The 24,054-nt window shown below is 41.4% G+C and overlaps 1 protein-coding gene across 9 annotated transcripts in view; it reads right to left on the bottom strand.

Annotated features, from left to right (window-relative positions):
* The window catches only part of pard3bb (par-3 family cell polarity regulator beta b), a 186,282-nt gene that overhangs the window by 143,054 nt on the left and 19,174 nt on the right, over positions 1-24,054 (bottom strand). For 8 of the 9 annotated variants that reach the window (XM_078939220.1, XM_078939221.1, XM_078939222.1 and 5 more), the window contains exon 3: positions 6,326-6,479. In XM_078939220.1, coding sequence (XP_078795346.1) covers positions 6,326-6,479 — 154 coding nt within the window. Of the gene's footprint in view, positions 1-6,325; positions 6,480-8,283; positions 8,415-24,054 lie in introns of those variants that run through there. The other variant, XM_078939224.1, reaches the window with a different exon arrangement.

Raw genomic sequence — 24,054 nt, 5'->3', positions numbered from 1 at the left:
CAGCACTAGTTATCCAATATGGCAGCCCCCCTGTTTAATTCAAGAAGGGCCCAAGTCCAGAGACTTTAGTTTGCTGGTCCTCTGAAATGATAAAAGTGAGGTGCTTCATATTATAGCATTTGTAAGCTATGAACTGGTGCTATATCTGGGTAAAGTATGAATCATTTGGTGCAGCCTCCCTTTAAACTATGCAATTAAAATCATTTCCTGGAAAAACAAACCTCTTGGACTTGGGCCCATTTTGAACTAACCGATTCAAATGCTATAAATGGTCTGCAAACAGGTTCTTTTTTCAGTTCTACGTTCCATCAGCAGTACTGTTAACATCAGTTTAGTCCATTGTTTCAGTGTTGGTCCTGTGCAGTTTTTCCAGTTAATTGCTATTGACCTTTTAGCCTGCAATAAACACATGTCTATAAGTCATTTTTCTGATCTAAAATATCTATTATTTTAGGGATAGATTCCAAAAATAAAAAAGACTGGTTTCAGTGTTATTTCTTTTGAGATCATTTGTTTGATAGTATCTCTGATTACAGACCAGAACTTTTTTATTATTCTACAGTCCCATATACAGTGAAACAGTGTTCCTTTTTCCTCATTACATTTTGAGCAAGTATCTGGAATGTTAATATTAAATCTTTTCAATTTTATAGGCGTAATGTAAACTCGCATCAACCGCTTATACTGTAAAAGCCTCAATCTTGAGTTAACAGTTTGTTTTTGTGCCTTAGCGCAGGCTACTTGACATTTTTCTACTGATATGTCTGTTCCTAGGTCTTTTCTCTTTTTTCTTTTGAGTTTGTAATTAACAAATTAGAAAATTCTGAGATAGCCTCTCTCTTATTGTCTTTGGTAACCAGTTCTTCTAGTTTAGACTTTTGTGGTTTTAAAAGAGATTTTTGTTCTGTTCTAATAAAGTTTTTCAATTGTAGGTATTTGTAAAAGTGTGGAGGATCTAGATCTAGAAAGGCTCTGGAAAAGAGAGGAATGAAGGTCAGCTGCAGACAGAGGACAGAGGTCCTGACCAGAGGTGAGGAAGCTGAAAGACTTAAGTTCTTAAGAGAAATGAAGAAAAGGTGTAGAAGACAGTGTTGAGAGCAGTCATGTGATGACTCAGAGACATGTGGAGCACTCTATGGTCCGTCTCCTTCCACATCCGGTCAATGCACACTCTGGGGCTCGTGCGTCTGAATAACAACTCTGTGTCTGATTTGCAGTTTGTGTGTGTTTGTCTGACAGTTGTGTCATCAAACTGCATAAAATCTTCTATTTACCAGAAACACACCAATGAACAGACCAAACCTCCTCCAGTCTGCTGCTGGAGGCCCGGAGAGACTGTAAAGCTCAGCAAATAAACACGATTTAATATGTGCAGGTAGTATTACGATCTGCAACGTACACCCCCAATCCTCTAATCTACCTTCTCTAGTCAGAGCACCATCAATCTCTATATACATAACGAACACTGTCATGTAGCCGCCTATAGCTCAGTTGGGAATATAATGGCCAAAGGTGGACAGAGCTCGATATGGTGGGACTAAGCAGAGGAGAAGACATGCCAAATGATATTTGTAGGGTCATATATTGATCGTCACAAATGGACCCTTGGTGCTCTTAAAACCGGCTCAGGGATATGGATTACATCAAGGTTAATCAATTCATCTCCTCAGAAAATGCAGTGAAAGACAAACGGTGAGATGGCCAACATGGAGGGTAAGAGGGAGCAGAGATCCACTGATCACATCAGGATCATCTACATTCTCAAACGTATGGTTGTGCAAATGTTAACCTTAACCAAATATTTGTTTTTCAAGTCTCCCTTTTCTTCTTCTTCCTACTAAACAGCTGTTTTTGAATTAAACCGTTATTTCAGCAGGGTAGACTCCCCCATTCATTTCTCTTTTTAAAGAGAAATGATGTTCTTTAACAATGATGAATATCTTTATAGACAATGGTTGCTTTACATTTGACCACGACTCGCCAGTTTCTTAATTCCCAATTTTTTTACATCACGAGACGATCAGCTACGGCGGCCGTTTCGATTCAGTTGTTCCGCTCCAAGGACAGATTGTAGTCAGACTGAGGAATCTCAGAGGGAACCCAAGCTCAGTCCGATTGGAAATGAACCGAGACAACCTCCAAAGACGGATCAGAGAGCGGTTCCTGGCCCGGACCAAAGTCCATTTGGGTGGGGGTCCTGTCACATAGGAATAAAAAGGATCTTAAGGGGTTAAATCTTTTTCTCTGGCAGTAGCATCTCTGTCTGTCGTCAGCAGAGAGCGCCGTTCTCGTTAAAAAGAAACACAACCCGATCTCGTTATGTCAAAATGCATTTGTAGGTCATTTTTTGCAGTAAGACAACCCAATGGAGACACTTGCTTTCAGTTTGAAACGTTTTATAAGAGTTATTGGTCGCAGAAGGCCGAATCTGCTTTACTGAACTGTATTTGTGTACTTCCTGCTCAAACTAGCGCCGCATTAAAATGTGGTGATCCATTCACGACATGCAGACTTCTAGTAGAGTTTATCTGCATTATAAGCTTGAAATAGAAAGCGCCGATCATAAGAAGAAGACATGAAATGTCCGATACTGACTAGGGTTGGCCGTTGACGATGTTTGCTGTCAACCATCGGGATGGACGATGACATTGTCGGGGGGGGGGGGCTATTTTTACATTTTTCGTTCTTATATAACTGCTATTCGTTATTTTAGTGTGTGTCTCTGAGCCCAGCTCGGATCGTCAGCAGACACACAGCGGTTTGAGCTTCAAAGCAGAAATGTCGCTCAGTCCTTAGAAAACATTCAAACAATGACGTGGATTTGTGTTTCCAGTTGTGTCCCGACTAAATAAAGGCTGATGTTATTCCCACATGTTTACGTGCAGCGCCACCCAGAGCTAATGTTGTTAGCCCGTGTTAGCATACTGCTAATCCTGGCTTCTTTCCGGCTCCGTTCAGAAAAAGCACTGACCACACGGATTAAAATTCAAATGATGAGCGAAAAGGTGTTTCATAATAACCGTAACATTATTAAAAGCACGTTTAGAAGATCGTCTTGTATATTACCGAGCTGACATATCAATGTATATAGCCGCTCGCCGCTGTTTAACATCGTTTTATAATGAATTGTTACATTCAATAAAGTTTGAAAAAAAAAAAGCCGCTAGGCGGAATTTATATCCCTTTCCGTTTTTCAAACCCTACTGCGCATGTGCGAATGATTTATACCGACCGAAAGTGTGACCTTAGTGAACGTTTTTATATTCTGAAAACATTTTTCTGGGCCCACGTACACGGTTGGATTCTAATCCGACCATTGATCCCATCAAGATATTTTGTACATGTAACCGCAGCTTATGGTGTTGACTCGCAACGTGGCGGGGGCGTGGCATCACGATGGTGTCTCTCCATCGGGATGTCAGTCACCCATCACGGCACAACCATAATACTGACCAGGGTAAAGGGATCCGATTTCGATTGAGTCAGGAACCACCTGATAGGGCCGATTTCTGATCATGTGATTAGATCAGGACACCCCTACTTTTGTTAGTATGCAGACATTGAAGACGCATTTGAAATGTCCCATAGTTACTGCCTTATCTTATTGTGTTTTGTTTTTTAAAATTTCATTTTGAATTTCTGGAAAGTACCTTTGTTTTCCGAAACGTTTCACTATTTGGAATTGTGTTTTAGTTTCTGGAATTTATTTTTTATTTCTTAAATGTAATGTTTTTTCATTTGTTTTCCTTTTTTCATTGTCGTTTTGACCTTTAATACGTTTTTGCGTTGAGTGATTTCTTGGTGTGATTTGTACTTCAGGGCCACCGTAGATGGATAATTGTGAGAAAGGGACTGAGATTATGTATTTCTTTTTTTCTTTATTACTTTTCTTTACATTTTTGAAATGTCATAATCTCCAATGTAGTCATGAAAATGTTTGGCTGTTTCAGGAGATTGGTGCTTGGACTTTCTAACTTGGTCACTGGGAAACTTTTACAAATGTGCACTTGAAGTAAAATAACGACTTCATCCAATTAGCAGCAGGCTCGTGTTTAGAATGATAAAAACTGCAGCAAGTTTAGCTGCTCATGCCTGGATCTTTGCATGTTTTTACTAGTTTTTAAAGAAAGAAACTTTTATTGAATCGGGGAGAAGAAACAGGTTTTTTCACTGAGAACAATAAAAATTACTTTTCCTAAGGATTTTTTTCAATTGAACCCACTGCTATACATAGCACCCAGTTGTATAACTGTACCTGCACTGTGGTGTTGTTGCCATGACAATGACCAGAATATATCAAAACACATCAGTTTGTTACTTTTAGCATTGTTCAGCAGCATATCGGTTTGTTTTTAATTTTGGTTCATTTTGAGGAAATTGGTTTCAGAGCCGGTTGGACTTCCTCTGACCCGTTCTGGACCATCCAGCTGTCCGGCTGTATTGTGTTACACGCCTCAAGCCTGCTCCACACTCAGAACTGACATTTCAGTAACGACCACTGAATATGGACATTGATGGAACGTAGATACAAACAGTACTCAGCTGGTATGTGTAAATCCAGCTCAAATGTATTCGTTTACACAGGCTCAGGCTATATTCAGTAAGCATTGAGTGGATTTAGCTAAGGGAGGCTGTGGTGAAGAGGCAGGCCGGTCTGTGGAACTGTCACTGAAAAGCATTTTTATTAGATTTAACGATCTTTTATCCTAACATTATGCCATGACATCATGTTTGCTTGTTAACCTATTTTAGGATTTTCTGCAGATTCTTTCTTTTACTACATTTGGCTCTAAATCTTAATATTAGCATCATGCTAGCTCAATAAATTATGTTGCTGGCACTTTATTACATTATTATGTATAATTATGTATAATAATATAATTATGACATTATATCGGAAGCTGTTGACCAGTTTCAGCTAACAGCCTCCACTCTCGCCTCATGTCAGGGTGTGTTCAGACTGCACACATTTGGTTAGCTTAAAGCGAACTAGAGTTAGTATCCTCCGATAATTCGGAACGCATTTTCAGTCTGACCCAAATGGACTTTGGTGCGGGCCAGGAACCGCTCTCTGATCCGTCTTTGGAGGTGGTCTCGGTTGGTTTCCAATCGGACTAAGCTTGGGTTCCCTCTGAGATTCCTAAGTCTGACTACAATCTGCGTAGATATTTGGGTTTATTACCACCTAGGTTCAGTCTGCTTAACTGGAGCCCTGGGGATGGTTTTTTTAAATATGTTACAAAGGTATCAGATCAGGACTCTGTATTGGCAGATTCTCAAAACCAAATGAGTTGGAACTGTTCAGCCCCAAAAAAACCTGATAGGGACATGGCTAAAGTTCACCATTTGGATTAGTCGGCGGACATTAAGACGAGCTGAAGCAGCAGGAGTACAAAAACACAGACACAGACCAAACTTTCCCCACTGACGGTCTGCAGAGTTCCGGCCCCTCTAATCCCCGGTGACAGCCCCACATTCCCACTAATCTGTACTGACAGGCCCCCATCCTGGAACAGACCAAACTTCCCGTCTTAACAGTCTGGATCACACCGTGAAGAGCTCTTGGTTCAGCCAAAAACCAGGAGATGCAGATGGAGACGTTTGACTCTATTGTGACTCTATTGTATCTGATCCAATGAGGACAAAGAGATCTTCACTACGTCACTTTAAAACTTCCATTTAAAAATAGTCCAGAAAAAAGGTTTGTGGGTAACAGAGAGGTATAAAGAAAATGTTCCTTGACCTTAGCGTGACGGCTCTAAGTCTTCTCACGAACTCCGTTATTGGAGTAAAAACACACTTGACTTAAAATAAGACAGACGTAAAGGCGAGGAAAGAAACAGGAAAAGGCAGAGCAGAACAGAATAATGCTGACACGATAAAGGTCACGCAGACAGGTCTGTTTCAGGTAACACAAAGCAGACACAGACATGAGTTTTAGCTCCGCAGTCTGACAAAACATGAGCTTCCTCTCCACCTCCTCCTCCTCCCCGTCCGACTCCCCTCACCTGCAGTGCGGGCAGAAGCAGACCAGCCATCTCATGCTCACACTGCTGCAGCCCTCACATCTGACCTTTGGCTGGCTTTCAATGTTACCAGCCTGTCTGCTGTATATCACACCTGTCTTCTACAGTTAGGAGTGCAACAGATTCCAATGTCTTTGTTAGCAGTAATCAGAACAGAGCTGTCAGGAAAAGGCCGATTCATGAAAGTCTTTTTGTGACACTCTTTATATTGAAGCGACGCTCAGTTTCAGAACAAAGAAAGAAAAGAGTCCAGTACTTCACAGCAGGTCTCACAAACACCAGCACAAAAACACGCTTACCGGATTTAAGAGCCGAGGAGTTGACTTCAATCTCTCCTCTTGCGGTTGGTTGGAAGACAGAAAGCTCAGCTTGGTGGAGGTCGGGGCTCGGGGTCAACCTCGAGTTAGCCACAGCCGTCTGCTGGGCTTCCTGCTCCTCATACACCGCCATCAGCTAGAAAACACAGGCACAGTGCGGTGAAGTCATCGCTTCTTCTCAGTCGCTTCATTCACTGATCGCAGAGAGCAGTTCTGTTTAGAGCAGCGGTGACTACACAGGTAGCACAAAGGTGTGTTTGAATCCAGCCAGCATCCAGCCAGAGATTAGCCATCACCGCGCCAGTGGCCAGCCAGAGAATAAACTGGCACCAACCAGTGTCAACCCAACATCCAGTCAGAATCCAGCTAGCACCTAGCCCATGTAAAGCCTGCATCCAGCAGCCACAGAGCCAGAGTCCAGCCAGTGCCTAGACAATGTCAAGAAAACGTCCAGCCAGCATCCACACTGTAGTCACAGTAGTCATCTAGAGCAGCCAGGCTCTCACTGTAATGTTCAGTTTTGTAAGGTTTTATCCACTACACCATGCTTCAGATTGTTCGGTCTGTCTGAATTTGTTGAATGGGTTTTAGGAAGAAAACAACTCACTTGTCGGGAGTCACGTTCTGTCTTCTAGTAAACAAAGTGATTCACATAAAACGCAGGATGGAAAAGCCCAAAATCCACTAGAAACCAGGAAAACAAAGAATAAAGCCAAAACATTTTTTTAGCAGGCATGTCAAAATTTCTAAATATATAAGAACTAAAAAAGCAATTAAAAGCCCCGCCCAAGTGCAATTCCTTGAAGAAGAGGATCATTTGGGAATCTGTCTGGAGGATTTCCAGTCTCGCTCCTGAATAATCATGCAACCCTTATAAAGGGGGGTGGGGGGGTATGCTGTCCTGAGGGCTCCAACTCAGATCCCCACTGCAGCATTAGTCTGAAGGCTTCACTGGATCCATGACAAATCCTGACTCAGCATCATTCTGGTTCTCGTCTTTCTAACTCGTTATAAAGTTAAACCGTTTCAAAGCAGCAGACCGAGCGCAGAGATCCAGTGAGCTGCCTGATGTGTGGACTCCATCAGGAGAAACGGACAGGCTTTCATCTTCTCTAAACTGAAGATAATTAGCCGTTAGCCACTGCTGGATGTCCGTCCGTAGACTGTGACTCCGAGTCTTTAGAGCAGAAAATCAACGGCATAAAAGCAGGAGGAAATATGAGTGGATCCCACTAATGATCCCCACTGATGCCGGACCATGCAGAGGAAACATCAGCAGATATTTCACTAACTCCACCAACGTTCTGCAGCTCTTCTGGAATGTTGTGGCTGCGCTTCTTTTACCATCTACCAGGTTAACAGGTAAGTTACAGATGACGACTAACCATAAACTGAGAACGTGTAGTTTTCTTTATAAACATGAAGCAGAAATTGTAATAGTTGAGCCAAAAGCATCAGAAAAACACTAGTTTTCTGGTTCAAGTTGGACATAAAATAGAAATCTTTATTTCACAAAAAAAACATTTATTTGAAGCTAAGAGGTGAGTGGAAGCGATAATTCATCAGAATTAAAACCAACTGTAACTGTTCCTCTGATGCTCCCATCCTGTTTACATCCCATAGTGACCCAAAGCCAGGTTTGCTTAGTGATCTAATTTAAAGTTTAAGTTTTCATTTCACCTTTAAGTGAAGTTTTCTGACTTTATAACCCTGATTAGTTAATCTTTCTTCAGTAAATAAATCTTAAACTAAACGGGATTCTAATCAGACCTTTCTCACCTTTTTTTATTTATTTATCAATAACAGAATCTAAAGTTTTTGCTGCTTTGTTCGGTTCACTTTGTTGTCTTTGTCAGACATCATCAAGAGCAAACACCTGAACTTTTCACAAACTCAGGCTTTGGGCCATGAATTCCCATTTTCGTCTCTGGTTCTGTTACCTTGTGGATGAGGACGCCGTACAGGACGTCCAAGGAGCCCAGCATTCCTGCGACAGAGCATTGGCCTCCCGTCGGGAAGAGTGCCCCATCCGTGTTCTTCTCAGGTGAAACCCCCCCCCACACACACTGGGTTTTATAGCGGGTTCCCCGTCTATTGATCCTGCGTCAGCCGACCAGCACAGAGCTGCTCCACACAGCGTTCTAGGGGCCTCCATGCAAAAAGCTGAATAAAAGGGACTTTACCAGCAAAGCCAGAGGCTTCCTGCTGCACTGGAACACACAAGTGTGCAACATCCACGCTGCACTGGAACACACAAGTGTGCAACATCCACGCTGCACTGGAACACACAAGTGTGCAACATCCACGCTGCACTGGAACACACAAGTGTGCAACATCCACGCTGCACTGGAACACACAAGTGTGCTACATCCACGCTGCACTGGAACACACAAGTGTGCTACATCCACGCTGCACTGGAACACACAAGTGTGCAACATCCACGCTGCACTGGAACACACAAGTGTCCAACATCCACGCTGCACTGGAATGCATCGTGTCCTAAAAGCCGCTCATTAAAGCTAATATCCGATTTTCTGTGTGTAATACCTGAGGTATAAGGGCGCTTTTCTGATCCAGTAAATCCTCAGCAGAGCAGTATGGAGTTAAACAATATCGCACCTTTCTCACCAGCGTTTCATCCATATCTCACACGCTATTTTCTCACACATCCATGTTCTGTCACCCTCCCCACTTCCATCTGTGCAACACTCATTTCTCTCATTGTCCTTCCCCGGCTCTCCTTTTATAACAAATCTCCTCTGACTTTTGGAGCTTTCTCTCCATCCTTTTCCTCCTTTGACAGCATCTTTCCTTCCTCCGTCCTGTTATTCACACCTGTCCTGTTCCCTCTGAGGATACGAAGCGTTCAGCTTCAGAACCACCAACGTTCTGTTTGATGCTGCTCTCTTAACCTTTCATTGCTTTTATGGCAAGCTGCTGGGGGGGGGGGGGGGGGGGGGGCTCAGTTCTTTTTTACATAAATATGGACCATCAGGTGAAATGAATCAGTATCACTGATTCATTCACACAAACAGAAAAGCCAATTAAAGCTATGATGTGAGGAAAACGTAGGCTATGCCACATCAGTGGGCAACATTGCGATGACAATATAAACAAATAGCAATACAAAAAAAGACAACAATTACATCATTTTTATTTCACTGTTGTACTTAGTCAACATGACTTCAGTTAAACTATAAGTTACCCACGTCTACAGAGGAGGCAGGAGTGTAACATCAAAGGACTCCGTTGGATTGGTCAACGATGTGAAGAGGTCCATCTGATTGGCCCTTTTTTATTTGATTCCTCAACAGCCCACTCCCATTATCTTTTGATCCATTTTCACAGCTTTCCTAGTGGTCGGTTAATTACGATTGTGTCGTTTCTAGCCAAAATCCCCAAACCTGCATCGTTTTCAGGGACGTAGTTTCTGTAGAGTGACAGACGTTCATCAGAAATTCACCTCTGAGTGGCAGTACTGTTGGCACAGAGCAACCCCGCACCCCGCTCCCGTCACCCACGACTTGGAGCACGCCGTTTACACCCTCTCCTGCTAGCTCTCAGCCCCTCACACCCCCAGCTAACATTATCAGTGCAACAATATCAGATCTATCCATCCGTCCAGTTCTGATCCAGATTCCGGCTCAGACAGGAAAACAAAGACGTTCATGGATCTATATGTCTGCAGGTGGATGATCAGAATGACATTCTAGCTTCTCTCTAGTGTGGCATAAAATAATTTTAACCTTCAGTGAAAGAAAAAGAGAAAAAAAAAGAATTCTTCAAGGTTTTTGTTTATTTTTATTTTTATAATGGATCTTTGTCATGAAAATCCATTAATTAATGACATGTTTATGGAAATTGAAACGACTCAGCTCGTTGACCACAGACGAAGGACTGAAGTATTGACCTGGTTCCTCCCGGCTCAGCTTTGCATTTACTTGAACTCAACAGTCAGTCCCTAAACATCATCAACCTCACTTCTGCTCAAAGCCACCTCAATAATGGTTTTACACCAAAGATTCCCCACTTCCCATGAGTCTTAGGGGCTGAAGGCGGGGCTAACCCCCGGATCGCCACAATATGATGAGACGCAGAGAGCCGCATGCGGCTCGACAGCTGCGTGTTCGCCACCCCTGTTCTACGTCATACATGCGAGTTTTTTCAAATGGCATTTTTCCATTCGCTCCTGATTCAAGAATCTAAATAAAGAAATACACAGAGAGCTTAATTGCATTTCTATATGTTGCCCATCAAGTGAAAATGCCATAAGAACGTGTTAAAAACACAAAGTTTGCCCACTATTATGATTTATGGAAACACTGTAATTGCAAAATTGTGTTTTTAGGACATTTCTAGAATTTCGATGAAGTTCTGGGCATCTGTGTGATGGAAATGCAGCTAATGAAGAGGAATTCTGGATTAATTGTACAGGCCTAGCGTCAGAGGAGATTCATCATCCTGAGAGGGATTGAATCCTTATTTCCTCCATCTAAGCTCTACACGCCTTTATTTCCTTCATTTGATAAAAACATTTTCACCTTCCCTCCATTCAGACGACGACACCAGAGATCCTTTCTCTGAAACGGCTCTGGTTTTCCAAATGGGAGCCAAGTGTGTCCTGAAAGGACATTTACGGGCATACGGCTGTTAAATGCTGCTACTCAAGATTGAAAAAAAGAATAATAGTTAAGAAATAATTGTCAAAAACCCAGAAGAAGATTTTTCTGGGGTTCTCTAGGGTTTAGAATGTTTAAACGTTTTCAGTTCCTTTCCCGTTAGCAATAACTGGTTTATAAGAACCACAGAATAAATACCCATGTGTCATCAACAAACATAAACTTTAGCAACAAAAGAGCAAATATACGTTCAAAACCTGAGCCCCAACACAGACTCTTGAGGAACTCCACGGCTCCTTTTCTTCAGTTGTGATGCAGTTTTGTGTTTCCATACTGAAACTTGCAGTTTTTTAACGCACATTTGTCCCTTTTAGATTATCAAATTCATAAACGTGGCATAAAGACCAAACCTGGATTCACATTCTACAGGCTTTAGGAGGGAAATGAAAAGTAGAAGCGACCCAGAATGAACGTGGTTTGTGAATAGATCAACATTGTGTAGGATAGTGTGAGTGGAATAAATGTGTGTTGAACGGTTTACACGCTGCTATTAAATCTAAGAGTGAAGGAAATAATCGGACTAATAGCGGTTTGAAGTTTAAGAGCATGACATTGCGCGCACAAGCAGACGCGCATCTCCATTACCACCATTTTCCAAACGATGTGCTTTTTAATCAAGTCGATCATGGCCCGATTGATTTTCCTCTTTGTGTGGATCAATAAAAACACTACAATCAGCTGCGTTGAGTGAGCAGCCTGGACGCCGGGGCGGGCGGCGGCGGCGGCGGCGCACCGACACTGAAGCTCATTTCAAACTGCCTTTAAATAAGCTAAAGCTGTTTGAGCATCACTGATCCTTAGGATGCAGGCAGGAAGGTTAACCATAAAAATGATTGACAGGCTTTTCTGTCTGTGTTTGACATTTAATACATTTAGGACGGATCCCTAAAAATGTCTGTTTCACTGCAGCGTTCAGACTAGAGTCCTGCAGGACGGTGGTGTGAGAAAGAAAAGACACGCAGATTATTCAGAACACCTGCTACAGAAATATGACTTCTGTCATGAAAGGAAATAAAACAGCCAAAGGCTGGGATTAAACCAAAAACTGAAACAATGAAACAGTGATTAGAAAGAAAAACTAAAGAAAAACCAGAGTTAGAAATATTAGATTATTCATGTTCAAGATCTGCAGGCACGACAAATAAACACACATTCATACACACACCACAAACAGACACACATTCATACACACACACACCAACAGACACACATTCATACACACACACACCAACACACACCAAAAACAGACACACATTGATACACACACAAGCCCATACACACACACATTCATACACACACACACCAACACACACATACACACACTCACACACACACAACACAAACAGACACACATTCAGTCATACACACAATAAACAGACACACATCCACACACACACACACACACACACACACACACATAACTACACACCGACACACAGTCATACACACACACACACAAACACACAAACACATATTGATACACATTCATACACACACAGAAACACACACAGAAACAAGCATGCAGATACAAATGAACAAAGACGCACACAAGGAATCATACACAATTATATGAACACACTCACAAATGAAGAGACACACACAAACATAACTACACACAAACCAATACAAACACACACTCACAAATAAAAAACGGATCCAGGCAAAATTTATACCCACACAAACACATAGAAACCGTAAAACAAACACACACTTTGATACAAAGACAAATAAAATAGTGATACACACAAAAATGTACACACACATGAACACACGCTCATAGAAACTATTGAAAACACACACGACAAACAAGGAGCAATGATGGACTGACAGCACCCCCTAGCACAGCACAACAGAAACTGCATCAGGAAGATCCACTACCCTCTGTTTCACGCACACACACACACACACACACACACACACACACACACACACACACACACACACACACACACACACACACACACACACACACACACACACACACACACACACACACACACACACACACACACACACACACACACACACACACACACACACACACACACACACACACACACACACTCACACACACTTCAGTCTTGTCTGAGTTTCCTGCGGTGACAGAGGCACATCTCAGCGGCAGTGATGGGCAGAGAAACCGTTTTAAAACAACAAACGTCTGAAGTTCAGGGAGAAGACGCTCGGCTGAGCGGGAAGCTGCAGCTCCACACTCCAAAACATTACAAAGGGACACGAGGAAGACTCCTTAGAGCTGAGGAAGTGGCAGGCACCGCACATTTCTGTCAGATGACCACCAAAATAACTTCTGAATGAGCCCAGAGGCAGGTGAACGGCTCTTTTTGTCTTTCATCAGCAGATCTTTCTGCTCGGCCCTGATTTCCCCTCCGGCTTCACTCTTCTCTCCTGCTTTTCATCACCACCGCCCCTCGGCCATGCCTTCCTCCTCCTCCTCCTCCTCCTCCTCTGCTCGCTTCGTTCACAGTGAGCTGTGGCCTTCTCCCCCCTGAGCTGGAATGCTTCCTTACAAATCAGTGGATGTAAATCTTCATGTTCTAGCACTCTGCTCCTCTGAATACTCCCACATAGCAACAAAGAGTTTATCGATTACAACATCAGTCTGAATCGGCCGCTCTCACTCCAACTCTGCATCGGTTTACGTTTTCACTTCAATTCTTTCTGGGTTTTAAATGTTTTTGGGAGAAAACTGCACCAAAGCCTTTTGCAGAAAGCACAACACAAAGCATCAGAATCGACCCATCGCCTTTTTATGATCTATAAGCGTGGATATTCTGTGCATGGAGAATATGAATGAATGAAATCTGCGCGCTCAGCACTTTCAGCTTTGTGCACGTTTGTCTGATCATGAACTCTCATCCTGTATTGATCTCCAGTCAGCTCATTTTCTTCCAAACCAGCAGACATCTGAACAAAACAGACAGGAAAAGACAACAAAAGAGGACAGAATCTGTGTGAAGGGAAAAAAAAAACAAGATTTCAGGCCTGGGGGGGGGGGTACCAGCAGCTGCTGAAGGCAGAGCCTACGATTTAAATGCAAACAGGCAGCAGAGATGCAGACGTTAACGGCAGAGGAAGAGCACACAACCTACACACCACCAGGCAACTGTGCTTCACAGGATGGTCAACAGGCAGCATCTTTCTGCCAAACGGTCCACCGTCTATTCCTACCGGCTGTAGGAGACCACACTCGCACATATGGAGGAGCATGATGGAGACGCGGTGGCACAGATGGACACGTTCAGCCCATATTTTGTAGGATCTCCCACAGGCAGTCGTCAGGACCAGAGAAACACAAGAGCACGGAGAAATCCAACAGCTGATGGCTGAATATGATGGATGCACCACAAGGTGGAGGAAATCTGTCAAAAAAGGCTAAAGTGCTTTGGAAAGTTTCACCAAAGAACTACAATTACAAAAAATTAAGTTCACATTTCAGCAAATACTGAATATTCAGTCCTTTGCTTTCTTTCTGGGATCAAACATTAAAGGCCCAACAATCAAGCCGTTTTCCTGAACGGGTATTGACTGTTTAAGTACAGATCAATGCCAAATCCCTTCACAGTACAGATGCATGTTCTGCATGGCATTATTTAATTGATATTGATCTTTATATAACAATATCAAAGTGTGTTTGAAGGATTTTCTGCTCATCATCACCACTTTTCAGGAGAATTTATCTTAATCTACCCGTCTGCTGGACTGAAAGGAACAGTTGTTTGTGTTGATCTGAAATGACACAAACAACCACCGGCTGCTGGTTCAGGTGGAACAAAGTGATGAGCGTCGTTGCTTTGTTTTGAACCAGTACCTTACAGATGAGGATTCCAGCAAATTCCACTACACCACAGCCTTGGGTGTGGCCTGTCCGATTATATCAAATAAATATCTAAAGTGCTGCATTCATATGTTATGTGCAGTGCTCCTGAATTGACTGTGGGAGTGATGTGCTAAAAATAATCCAAAGGGGAAATCTTCAGATTTTACAATAATTACAGACGTTTAGGCTGCAAACTCCTCACTACACTTTTCTCAGACAGACGTGAACATTTTCACACCTTTCTTTCATTTAAACTCTCAAAGTTCAGACCTTCATGGAACAATAAGTCCAGGATAACAGAATAAAAAAAAACATCTGATCGCGATCAAAGATTTATATTAATGTGTCAAACTGAATGCTTTCTATACACAGAGGAGATTGATTGACAGTAGTCACAGCCAATTAGGACATAGAACACAATGCGTTGTAAAATGAAAATAAAAGCATCAATTGCATTGAAAAAAATCTGCAAAAGAGCAAGACTACAGGAGGAGAACTGCAATTTAGTGAGGGATCGCTGTATTGGTAAAAAGGTTTCCTTGTCAGTGACGCTCTGATCGTCAACAGTTTCTGTCGGGGAAAAGTGAGGAAGGCTCTTTTTTTAATTTAAGAAAGAACGTCTAAAGCGCGGCTAATCACCTCCAGGTACTATTCTGACAGGCATGTTCTCCTTTCTCTCACCCCTCCTTCAGACCAGCCAACCACCGCCTGCTCAAGGTGAATGACAGAAACCATGTGACAACCACCCCAGAGCTGATGATCTGTGCGTGTGAATGGACAGGTTAGGCAATTAAACGAGCCCGTTAGCGCCAACACACTCAGCGCCAGCCTCACACCTTCCAAAGGTCCCACAACCTCCCACATTACACTGTCAGTGTTCCTAAATCTATCTGCTCAGAGCTGGGGGGTTGCAGGTGTGTGTGATGACAGCATTTACCATGAATCATCCTTGAATGCACTCTTATCTCACAGTTTGTCTGTGACGAGAGCGGTGGTCCTTCAAAGACCTCTACGATTGAGGTGAAGGGACGGGCTCAGAGCCAACTCAGAGATTACATTAGTCTACCAAACAGATGGCATCATCAGGTCAGAGCGCCGCTAATCAAATCCATCTTTGTACTGAATTATTTGTGCTTAAGGGGCAAACATTTTCATATGCATAACAGGCCGACATGTAGATCAGCTCTCCGAGAGACAAAAACTCTTCCAAGACAGGAATGTCACCGCTTTCAGCCCAAACCTTTGCTTCATGTAGGGATGTGGAGGAGGATCAGGTCAGGTCTCCAGGGTTTCCATTTAACAGAACAGGAACGTTCTGCAGGAACATGACCGGCTGGAACCAGTGTCCAAATACTCAGATTGTTGCGATCTGTTCCAGAGAATCGAGTACAAACTTCTGTGACGCCTGAGATTCACGATTCAAAATCTCTGTAAATGTAAATGGAATTATAATTCTGCAACCGCAGAATAATATTGGATTTTCAGTAAATAAACTAAAGAAAGCGAATGAGCTACCATCATAAACCTTCAGAGTTTCTGTGAAGGTTCTCATCTTCAAGGTCAAACTATCACATGAAATTCAGTTTATCAAAAAACTCAGAAAAACTGATTTTGCTTTAAAAATATTTGACAATTTAAATAACTAAAACGGTAAAAAACATGGAAATGATAATACTTCCAACATCTGGTGAGCAACAGTGATGTTTATGTTTTGTTTCCTGCTGAAGTTAACCAGGAAGTTGACAGAAAAACTTTAGAGTCTAACTTTATTTATAGTCATGATAGTTCTAATGAAAAATACGTCATCTGCAGATTCTATGATTTCTGTCTATTTTTTCTGATATAGTATTATTTTTTTAATGAAAAATAATCTGCACATATTTTATAAACCGTAACTGATCTGCATGTGGATTTCTAAAAGAGTGTTATGTCTATTGTCACATAATTATTAGGTACATCATCTCTGTCATGTGCTTTATTGATACCCAAGGATTCTTAATTCTGTCTGATAAAGTTAGGAACCGGATAACGATAAATCATGTAATAAAATGGTTACGGTAGAACAGGGGTGGAATTATGTACATTTACTTCCTTCCACTCCCTTTAATTTAATGCTGAATTATCCTAAGTTTGATACGTCTTTATATGAATGTATAACTGCTGATTGTATTGTTTTGTGCATTATGCTTGCTTTGATTGCTTGAAATAAACCATTTCAAATTAAAATCAAATAAAATTGTTTAAAGTGATAAAAACATTTTTTTCTTTCTAAATCTTTGTGTTTTTATATCTGCTATGTTTTGTTGATTCTCATCTCTTGTTTCAAATCAAAGGAATAAATTAAATCCATATTATTTAAACGTTCATGCATCCAGTGAAAAGACAAACATAAAGCAACCGTTTAAATATAATATACAGTAAGAATCGTGGTTGGATCTGTGCATCGTTGATCTCCTTTCAGGAATGGATCCTCGGGCCCGGATAGAGGTTAAGGTTGGCGACACAAACACGTGGTCATGAAGACGCTCAGAGGAACAGACACGTGTTCAGCGGTTAAACCAACAGGACTCTGACTCCACTGCAGACTGGAGCCGTTCTAAAGCAAATCCCCGCTCGGCCCTTCATTAAGTCTATTGACATCAGCATGAATCCACCATGAGCTGGAGTCCAGCCACATCATTTGATCACACGCGGGGTTTCATACAGTAATAGTGGGGGCCCAGGTGCAGATGTGCCTTCTTAATTAAGAGCTGAGGTCCATGAAGACTCCCGGCTCGACCCATCATTATTCTCCTAATTAACCCTTTCACTTTCAGATGTGTTTCATTTCAATCTCTCTCTAACCTTTTCTCCATCAGTCACAATCAATCTTCCATATGTGGCTGCCATGTTGCCTCACTCTGTCACCCCGTGCCCCCCTCCTCCACCCTCACCATTAACCCCACATTTGTCTTTATTTCCCTTTCTCTCCTACTCTCCTGTAATCACCGCCCTGCCCTCCACCTTTTCTTTTATTCACTCCAGCAATTAACCCCTTTCTCTTCTGCAACCTTTAGTTTCTGCTCCTATATGCTCTTAGCTGTTTTAGCCATCCGTCTCCCCCCTCTGATGCCCTCCCCCCCGGGCTTCCTGTCTGATCATCGCACACGAGCGTCACCCTCTTTTCTCCGTGAAGCCTTTATTCAATTGACCCCCTGGGTTTCTGGTGGAAGGCCCACATATGTAACACGTCCGAAGCCGTCTGTACTCTGACAAATGAAGGGTCCGTGTGCACGTGTGCACGTGTGCACGTGAGCAGGAGTGACTCAGAACTGATTGGGTTCATTAGAGGAAAGGGTGAAAAAAAGAGCTTTAACTGAGGGAGAGAAAAGGGGAAAACGGGAGGAGATCTCAGAAAATGACCATTCATCAAAAACCAGAAAACGGGACGAGTCCAGAAACGCAGAGGGAAGAGACAAAAGAGGCCACTTACTTAGGTGTTATTGACAGGTGAGTTAGCTGGGACCGAGAGCGCAGGAGAGAAGACCAAATGAGGCCTCTGAAAGGCAGAACAAAGAGCTGCAGAGAAGTGTGAGAGCACTTAGCATCACTACGCTGAGATCCCAATGCTGTCTCCTCTTCATCCTGTCATAATGAACAGCCTCTCACTGTAACAGAGAGATAATTACACATGGGCTCAGCCTGAATCACCTTCAGGGAAAAAAACTGCAATTATTGGAAAAAAAAATAAAACTCAAGAGAACATCTCACTTCAAAAAAGGGAAAGTACGTCATTTTGGTTTGACAGAAACAACCTGGTCTCTGCCAACATGTAACTGGGGCTTTTTTAGAGATACATTAAAAACAAAAAGGTTACAATAAGTTTTTTATTTAAAAAAAATAAACATCAAAAGTTGAAACTTTTGTCGCAGAAAACCAAAAGTGTCTTTTTTGTCAAACGCTTTGTTCTTTCTCCAACTAAAACCTACAACCCGACCACATTATACACCACCATAAAGGCTCCATAAGTGAGAGCAGCATAGACTGCTCTGTATAAATCCACATGCATGCACACTGACAAAGACAGAGGGATGCTGAATCCACCATCAGAGATAAAGTCTCTTTCCCTTTGTCGTCTTTGAGCAGTGTGTGATTCAGTATCTGTGTCTACGTGAAACCATCAAGTCATTTCTGTCATGAAGGAACAATATTAAAATTAAAGCATTAAATGAAATCGTTAAAAACAGCTCTATGTTTTTACTCTCCTCTGCTTTTATTGTTCATGTGTGACGAGCAGCAAGCAATCAGGCTAATGGCGCGCAGCCGACGCATTCAGAATGTGCAACACGAGTGACGCCGTATTCGCCATCTGTGTGCGCGACCATGTGGAACGTCCCATGTCTGTAAGGTACCAGGCTGCACCACAGCAGAGATTGTTTTTAAGGAGACTCCTTTCTCTTCATACACTTTGAGGTGTGTGTGTGTGTGTGTGTTCTTTGGCTGAATGTTGTGTGTCAGTGTGTTGTGTATCTAAAGGTTTGAATGTATTGGGCACAGCGAGGACAAGAAACTGGAAAAATAAAATGGCAAAGCAAAAAACAAACACAAACAGACACTATTCTAGTCAGGACCCTAATGACAGAAAAGAAATCTTTTCTCTTTCCTTTTCCCAACAATGACGGTTATATTTTTCACTGAACTAATCCCGACCATAAAATGTATTTCATTTCACCTTTTTTGATACACCATCAAACTTCTTTGAGCGACTGTTCTTGCTGTGTACTCGGCTGTGGCCCCCGCCTCAGGCTCGTCTCGCGCCCCCAGCCATCAGGATAAAGTCCAGCTATTAAACTACTAAAACGTGTCGTTGTGGAGAAGAGCTGCACATTATGAGGAAAACGCACGATTTGCGATTTAGTGATTAATATTGCGATATAACTTGCAAACAAATAACAAAACCATCAAAAATATCATTTCTATTTTGCTGCAACAGTTTCAAGTAAATAACAGTCAACTTAACTTAAATTACACTCCATGACCCTTGTCTACATAGGAGACAAACATCTAACATAAAAGGGGTCAATCCGATTGGTCAATGATGTAAAGGAGTCCATCTGATTGGTCAAATGCGTAAAGGGATTTATTTTATTCGTTAAATAATTCAAGCAGCCATACATTTGTTGTGACACATTTAAGTTAACCATTTATCGCAATTTTCGCCATCTTTTGCAGTTTGCATATTGCACAGCTTGATACAGCGATGACGATAAATTTGGGATTTATTGTGCAGGCCTATTATAGGGTTAGATAAGTTAATTCTTCTCCCAAGAAGGAGGGTCTATTGGCAGGGATGCCCCGTTTAAGCTTAGTCTGTTCAATTTAGTTTAGCAATTACCTATTGAATTCTCTGACTGATTTCATGTTCTTATACAATTACTGGTATGAAGCCCATTGAGACGACTATTGTTTTAATATTTGGCAATAGAAATGAAATTGAACTGAATAGAATTGTAGACGCTTCAGGTTCCCTGAAGAAGACCCAGCAGACCTAGGCATTGTGTTGTTCCAGTGACGTCTCCTCACAAACTCATTGGCTCCTGCATTCACCCCTACACTCTCACCAAAACCAACACAATTCTCCACATTATCTACTGCACATATACATTTGTAAAAGTCTGGATACTATAAACATATCTATCTTGATAATCGTTATTATAAACTCTCCATTATGTTCATATCCCAATCTGTACATATTATTCTGTTTTTGTTGTACATGTTTTTTTCATACACTTGTATCCTTCACTTGCTGATTATTGCACTACAGGTTGGACCTAAACTGAATTTTGTTGCCTTGTTCTTGAACATGTGGAATAACAATAGATGTCATCTAATCTAATCTGGAGACAAAAAGCCCTTTCCAGAGAACAAAAAATGGATTAAACAGTTTAAATCTGTTTATGGGCAACAGGAGAAGATTCATTTGTTCCACAAACATGGAAATGAACACACAAGTTATCTAGACCAGTGTTTTTCAACCATCTCCCACGGCACACTAGTGTGCCGTGGGAGATGGTCAAGTGTGCCGTGGAAAATTGCCCTCATTAACTGATCTAAAAACATTTCCCATCTCCAGGATTTCAGCTCTGTGTTCATCCAAACAGGCCCTGATAAAACACTGAGGAGTTAGGAATATAAAAGATGTAAAATACATTTTCTTTGCGTTTATTTTATTTTATTAAAGACATTTTGATAAGAATGACTGTACAGTACCGCGATTCAGCTGCACCTTCGGCTGTATTTTGGAAAAGTCCCGTCCCTTTAACTGTCTCCACCAATCATTCTTGGGGAGCTTAATCACATGTCATCAGTCTGACCAATCAGACGTGGTTAAAGTCTTCACTTCCTTGTCCCGATTTAGCTCGTAAAGTCGCTCAGTTCTAACAAAAATAGCAGCTAAAGCTCGTCTTTAGCGGTGTAGCTTTGCACAGAATCCGGTATCAGACCGTGGAACAAGTGAACAAAACAATGAGGCTCCGAAAACCGATCTCCGGCCGTTTTATGCACTACATCTCCCATGATGCATTGGGTCATGAGATTGACAGCGCACAAGGAGATCTGTTGTTAAACGTCTTGAAACAACGAACACACATCAATCTGTTTTTAAATCTTCTAACTTAACTTTTATTGTATTTTTTAGAAAAAAAAACAGCTGCAGTTTCCAGCTTTTTCTGCAACAATTATCTCAAAAATGCATGTGAGATTGTGGAGGGACTGTAGATCAATACAGACCATGAGTTTCTCCTTTTTTTTTTTTTTGGATGCTGGTGTGCCGCGGGATTTTTTTTAAGGTTAAAGTGTGCCGTGGCTCAAAAAAGGTTGAAAAACACTGATCTAGACAAGTTAAAGGGATTCTTTACTAATTACCTAAAATTCACATTTGCAATAAATCTGCAGCGTAAATGAGAGGATAGAAAGGCAACATTAAAATGTTATAAACGTTAAAATGTTTCAAGAAAATGTATGTAATGTTTCAAGATCAGAAATCAAGGTTAAAAAAATCTTTAATGAATCTCTCTTTGAATTTGTTAAGATTCCAGATGTTTTCTTTTTTAATCTCCAGACAACACGTTCTAAAAACAACAGAGTAATCTCCAAGTTCCTGGGTGTGTCTATAGTTCTGCGCCTCATTCTTCCACCCAACAAGGATGTGTTTTCCCAGACAAGCCCAATCCAAACCGATACAACAATTATGACCTTGTTTGGAGGGATTTTATGTGTAATGCACCATAATCCTCTCCTAGCTTTCATCACACATTAGGTGAAAATTTAATCTGTGTAGAACGCACACAGCGACAGAAACTTCCAAACATTTGGCAAAGAACAGCGGTCCCAGCAACCAACATGTCCGTCAGACAGCAAACCACAGTTAAAGTGTTTGTAAGTGAAGACGATGCGCTGCTAATGTGATTATTCATAGCTGCTTATCCTGGTGTGACAAGATAATGAAGACAATAGACAGCCGGCAGTTTCTGACGGCGTTCCTGGGTAGCTCATCATTTGGCCCGGCACACATTGTGAGTTTTTGATTGAATGTTCTGCTGGTTGAAGTGTCAACCTCAATTGAACCATTAAAGAGATCGGAACAATGGGACTGGAGAGGAAGTGGGAAATCGAGTCTTCTGACAAACAGAGTAAGCGGCTTTTGTGTAGGTGGCCTCTGACAAATTCTACATTTAATCCCAACATTTTAAACCCAAACAGTTCAACAACAGACATCCAACAAATCCCATCATTTATGACACACTTCTCCCTTTGCTTTAACGTTCTTATTAGTGGTGAATTAAATATTCATAAACCACCGTTTTGGCAACTGTACCAAGTCTCTGCCTTTTGTTTTCAAAAATACTGCCTAATATATAGTATCGATAGATACCCAGTGGTGTAGTGGTTAGCCCTGCTGCAATAACAGCGGCTGGGGCTTCTTCCCAAACTTCAAAAACATGTTTCATAGGTTAAGTGGAGACCTTATTTAGGACTGAGTTTGGAAGATCTTTGCAGGCTTGGATGCTTTATTGCAAAATACAGGACAAATCAAAGTAAAGGCGAACCTTTCATTTTCAAACAAATACAGACAGGCCAGAGAGAAAGGCTGACGCGAATACGGGTGTGTCAAATATCTGCAAGTCCTCCTTAAAATCTGAATGTGAAATCTCCAGTAGGAATAAGGGTCAGAGGTTAAAACACAAATGTTTTAGTAGAGGCGGTGCTTTGTGGTTTATTTATCTATATAATGGTAACAATGAGAAACCACTTACTTTTGAAAAAACACTTTGAAACATTTTAAGTTTCATCTGATATCTTAAAGGAAGTAATAAAATGGTAAATACAGAATTGGGGAACCTAAAACAATTAGTTGACAAAAATACACTCTCACTCAATGTTAACAAAACAAAAGTCAGGATTTTTGGAAATCGCCATATCCCTGCAAATTTAGAAATAAAAGTTGTTATTGATAATCATGTTTTTAAAAGAGTGACTGAAATTGAATTCCTTAATTTTAGACGACAAAATAAGCTGGAAGCCGCAAATAAAGCCTGTCAGAGCTAAACTTGATAAATGCATAGCAGTTATGGGGAAAACGTGTCATACACTCACAAACAAATATTTACATTGATAATACTACAATATTTACAGTACAGTGTAGGTGTTTGGGGAAATGCTTAGAAAACAAATCGACACTGTTTGTACATCCTACAAAAAAAAGCTATTGGAATAGTTCATGGTGTGGATTATGGGACACATACAAACCCACTATTACTAAAGTTGGGTTTATTGAAATTAAGGTAACAAGTCAAACTTAAAGCAGCACTCATCATGTATAAAGCCAGAAATAAGATAACTACCAATAAACATACAACAAATGTTTAAGGACAGAGATGGGAGTTAAGAAATCAGCTGAACTTCAAAAAGCAGAGAATTCGCACTACAAAAAAGAAAATGTGCTAAACAATTTGTGGTGTGGATTTATGGAACAGACTGGATGAAGGTTTAAAACAAACCAATACTTTACATTTATTTAAGAAAAGATGTCACTGATGGAACCGTACAAGGCAAGAAAGGATCAATTAAAACAAAAATGTCACTTCTGCAAAGGTGCTGTGCAGAATGTAATGTCAATGTTCTGGAGAAAACTGTAAATAGATATATCACCAGGT

Source organism: Oryzias latipes, chromosome 21 (genome assembly GCF_053564925.1).
Source record: "Oryzias latipes strain Hd-rR chromosome 21, Olatipes_Hd-rR_3.1".
Taxonomy (NCBI): Eukaryota; Metazoa; Chordata; class Actinopteri; order Beloniformes; family Adrianichthyidae; genus Oryzias; species Oryzias latipes.
This window is presented reverse-complemented; position numbering and strand designations above follow the sequence as displayed.